We start from the raw sequence: 5,118 nt of genomic DNA, 5'->3' as shown, positions 1-5,118 counted from the left end.
ATATATATATATACACACCTATTTACAGACGCACGAAACTTATATAGTACTATTTACAAATTATAAAAAGCTATTTAATTGTAATATATATGTATCGCTATATAAAGTAACAATTTTGAGAAACTGTTAAATTATATTTTCTACAAAATTGCACCATCATTATACATTAGTTGATATAATTAAATATTCTGTTAATTGAATTATACTTGAAAATTTTATTATACTTGAAAATTTAAACGTGTATGTAAAAAAATCTGACAATTTATCTGTGCAATAAAATTCAATTAACAGAATAAAAACATAATCCTATGTCCGAGAAATTAAATAATTTTAGATAGAACAGTATCTTTCTTTTATTTAATCTGATAGATGTAATCTGTAGATATAAAATTTCTTGAGTTAACTGTACGGTGATGTTAGATATAAATAATTACAGAAAATACTTTTGTCACAGGTACAAACTAAGATCTTTTTCTCTTTAAAGAGGAAGACACTTTTTGATTTTTTTTATGTGTGTGAAATATACATATAGCGCACGAAATATCCATTTATTTATCCAATTTTCAAGCTTTGGTAATTCTATATCACTTCTGTATTAATTTTGTTAAGAATAAATATATCACATATATATCAAATGGTATGATTTCGTGCGTCTTTCTGTATATACTACATATACTGTACAGAATCCAACTTTCCTTTATAATATAAAAATTTTTTCTATAAAAGCTATATTTTTACTCTTTTAAAAATAAAACATATTAATACCTTTTTATTTGTTTTACCTGTAAATTTAGTTCAAACTGTGTGTGTGTGTGTGTGTGCGTGCGTGCGTGCGTGCGTGCGTGCGCGCGCGCGCGCGCACGCGAGAGAGAGAGAGAGAGAGAGAGAGAGAGAGAGAGTAGAAATAGATATCTAACATCACATTGAATATCCATGAAATATTAACAAATCGACAATGTAAAGACACTAATGAAATATAAATTTTTCTTTATGTATTTTTTAAAAATTGAAAAAATTCGTACTTTAAAAATCGAACTTACATTGCAAACGCTTATAAATGTGTAGAAAATAATTATTATAAATTTTTTATACCAAATGTAATATGTAATTTTTTTTACATACCAAAAAATATTAAAACCTGCGAATCGGATATTGGTAACAAAATATAACTTGTTATATGTAAAACGATTACGATTGTTTTTCCATATTGATTACATCAAGAATCCGATTTGTCTTGCTATTAGATGCTTTTGATATTTTAATTTATACATTATATATTTATCAATTAATAGCGCCAATGAAAAATATATAAATGATTAAAATAATAAAAAAAATTTTTTTATTTTTGGGAATATTCAGCTAGTTAATTTTCATTATATATAATGATCAGTAACATCATACATATCCCCAAAAATTTTTATTTTTTATTTATTTATTTATTTTTATTACTATAACTTAACACTAATATTTATATTTTAAATCAAATAAAAAATCATATAGGTTCAATATAAACAAGACAAAACTATTCTGTGTATGTATCTAAAGTACTTTTCTCTAATGTTATATTATGTCTTAATGTTCTTTTATATTCTTTCTTCGCAAAAATTAAAAACTATTTTTCGTTACCAAAGATACAGATTAGCAAGTAATAAATCCCAAACAACACGCATTGTCTAGAAAATGTCTTTATGATGTTTTATTATTTAAATGTATGTTTAAATAATAAAACATCATTTTTAAGAGAGACGTCTTTATGACGTTTTTATGATGTCTTTCAGAAATGCATGTTATTTGGAAAATATCTAGATGTTTTCTATTCGGATTCTGATATAGGATCTGATTCAAATGTATTCGTGAAAAATATGAAATTTGCCAAAAATCATAATAGAAAAATGAGTGCATTCAACAAATACAACAGTTGAATAAGCTTGATGTATTCTTATAAATTTATCACATGACTTACTGCGCTTATTCAAGTGCTGTGTTTGGTGAATACTAATGATCTTTCTGATCATATCATTTTTGTTGATGACATTTCTTACTATTTGATATTGAGACTGTGATTTAATTAAAATTATGATTTTTGACAACTTTCATGCGGATATTTATGCAAATTCATAAGCTCAATCTAAAGAAGATGATTTTGTACCTGTAATAAATTCCAGACAACAGGCATTGTCTAAAAAAATCTCTTTATGATGTCTTTTAGATATTATTTAAACATTATGTTCTAAGAGAGACATCTTTATGACGTTTTTTATGTCTTTTAAACATGCATGTTGTTTAGAAAATATCCTGATGTTTTCTATTAGAGTTTTAACATAAGATCCAAATAAATATTTTTGTGAAAAACAAATATGACAAATTTGCTAAAAATCATAATAGAAAAATGAACGCGTTCAACAAACACAACAATTGAGCAAGTGCTTTTAATGCATTTTTTCTAGATTTATTACATGATTAAAGTGTCTGCTCCAATCATGGTAATTATTGAGCATTCACTCAAGTGCTGTGCCTGGTGAATGCGGCCGATGATTTTTCTTTCTAATCATATCTTTTTTGCTAATAATATTTCTTACTAATCACATAACACATACTGAGATTGTAATTTTAATTAAAATTATGATTTTTAGCAACTTTCATGAGGATATTATGCGCAATTTCATAAATTCAATATAAATAAAACAAGATTTTGTTTATATGTATCTGAAGTACTTTTCTAAGAATTATATTAAGGTGTCTTAATACATTTCGTTTGATACTTTTTTTTCTTTGTAACGTTAATTTTTCGTTGCCAAAGATATAAAATTGGCAAATAATAAATCCCAGACAACACGTATTGTCTACAAGACTTCTTTACGATGTTTTTTAAGTATCATTTAGATATGTATTATATGTTCTTAATGAAACATCTTTATATCTTTATAACGTCTTTAGACATGCATGTTGTCTAGGAAAGATGTTCTAGGTTTTCTATTCACGATGCAAAATACAAACAAGTATACCCGAGAAACAAATACAATATATATGGAATAAAATGGAATGAAGGTCGATTACAAGAAATTCGGACTTTTCTTATAAATTATTATCACAGTGATAAGATTTGCTTACTCACATGTCTTTATTTTGCAAACGCTTGTGGTGGTATCTGTCCACGTTTGAAAAACTCTTGGAAGGCAGCGATTGCATTGTCGTAGATCCACTGCGTTTCTTGTAAGCACTTCAAGCTCCATTCCAAATTCATATTTGTCTGCTGACTTAACATTAATGTCATCTGCTTCTTTACTTCGTCATCGAGTTCCGTTGGTACAGGTTTTGCTTCTGTGGAACTCAGCGTCTGCGTTTCTGGCTGAGTTTGCTGAGTATTCAACTGGTTCAGTTGCTGGTGCAATTCCTTCAATTGCACCTCAGATGGTTGACTAATATGCAACTGCTCATTTCGAATACAATATCCTTCACCTTCCGGAACAATTATGAAGGTGCGATTGAAGTAGCGAATGAGCTCTTCCTTGTTATCGAGTTGTTGGAAATAGCCCGTTATCGTAATAAACATAATTGTTTGCTGTGAATAAATAAAAATAAATTATGAGTCTATCTTTGTCTCTTATATGTTTCTTTATTTCTTATATAATATGATAAACGATTTATTGTAATATATGACACATTACAGTATATGACCATATAGTAACTACTTACTGTAACAAGGGAAAGGTCCATGGTAAAAGTATTCAGCAAATGCCTTGTATGCGGCATTTCTGATATGAAAGATACTACAGGTAATCTACCCTGTTTCAAAAATTTCTGTCTTCTAACCGTATCATTGATTCTGAATAGGTTTCGATTCTCCAAAAAGTATCCATTTAACCTGTAACAAAAATAATTTTGGTTAAACATTTTCGATTTGTATGTTAATACTAAAAATATTAAGAATATATCCAGAGCATAAAAACACTTAAAATTATTCTCTAGTCTTTTCTCGTAATATAAGAAGAATTCGTAATATAGAAAGAACTTTTTTAAGAATAAGTTTATATTAGTATGTTTATATAGAGATATTTCAATGTCTTTTCGAATTTTTTCACCATATAGATTTCCTTAATTTTTTAAAATAGCTTAAATCTTTTAAAAAGAAAGATTTTAGATAATTTAATCGCGAATAAAATAGAATAGAAATTTGAACTATTTTCTTCATGAAAAGTTAAAAAAAAATTGTGAAATTAAAAATATGAAATTTCGTCATATCATTTTTGTACAAGAATATAAAATGTTCATAAATTATTCTATTTAGATTATGTATTACTCATAATTAAAATTTTGATTAATCGATAACTTTTGCAAACATTTCCTTTGACAGTTATTTACAGTTACTTTCTTTTTCATATTGCTTTACATTTTATTCATTATTTATAATTTAAAAGATATGGCTACACAAAAACTTCTGTACTGAAAAATAAAAAATTACGAAACTCCTTTCCTTTTTTAAGAGTAGAGAATTTTCTTATTAAAGAGAAAATGAAATTTTGTAATGTTGCACAATACTTACTTGTTATTATTAGAAGTATTTATTGTCATGCTAAATAATGCATGTTCATTATATGCATCCAGTAGAGGTTGACGATTTTCACTATCAAATATCGTGAAATATTGTTGTAAAAATTGACTAGCAATTTCTTGTGCTTTTGCATCAGTGACGAACATTCTTTGCGATGGAGGAGTCTTGGCAGCTTCATCGACTACATCGAAGACAATTGGTCGCGGTAATTCTGTGCCATCCTGTCAAACAGCATAATAAAATTTATTATATTATTACTTTTGTTAACATAATAAAAATTTATGTTAGATAAAAGATATACAATTTGGAAAATGCAACAATATACTCACTAGGCGTAGTAACCTTGGGAATCTCCTTCGAACATCACTGTAATTGAAAAGAAAAAGTCCACTCGGTCCAAACGAAAATAAAAAAAAAAGGAAAAAAACACAAAATGTTAGTACATAATGCAAGAATATGAATTGTTCAATTAAAATTCAAAAAATTATATGTGTGCATTTTTTAAATAAAAATTCGTAAAATTTAAAGATATATAACATACACCATTAAATAGAATATTTACTGTT

The 5,118-nt window shown here is 26.7% G+C and overlaps 1 protein-coding gene across 1 annotated transcript in view; it reads right to left on the bottom strand.

Moving 5' to 3' along the window:
* Window positions 1-2,970: 2,970 nt before the first annotated feature.
* The window catches only part of LOC108695098 (nuclear RNA export factor 1-like), a 6,483-nt gene continuing 4,335 nt past the window's right edge, over window positions 2,971-5,118 (bottom strand). The window contains exons 6-9 of the mRNA XM_018204856.1: window positions 4,882-4,918; window positions 4,544-4,773; window positions 3,697-3,865; window positions 2,971-3,562 (exon numbers count right to left, since the gene is read on the bottom strand). Coding sequence (XP_018060345.1) covers window positions 3,122-3,562; window positions 3,697-3,865; window positions 4,544-4,773; window positions 4,882-4,918 — 877 coding nt within the window. The 3' untranslated portion in view covers window positions 2,971-3,121. The remainder of the gene's footprint in view (window positions 3,563-3,696; window positions 3,866-4,543; window positions 4,774-4,881; window positions 4,919-5,118) is intronic.

Source organism: Atta colombica, unplaced genomic scaffold (assembly GCF_001594045.1).
Source record: "Atta colombica isolate Treedump-2 unplaced genomic scaffold, Acol1.0 scaffold126, whole genome shotgun sequence".
Classification (NCBI taxonomy): Eukaryota; Metazoa; Arthropoda; class Insecta; order Hymenoptera; family Formicidae; genus Atta; species Atta colombica.
Note: the sequence above shows the minus strand (reverse complement) of the source record. Positions and strands in the feature narration are given on the sequence as shown.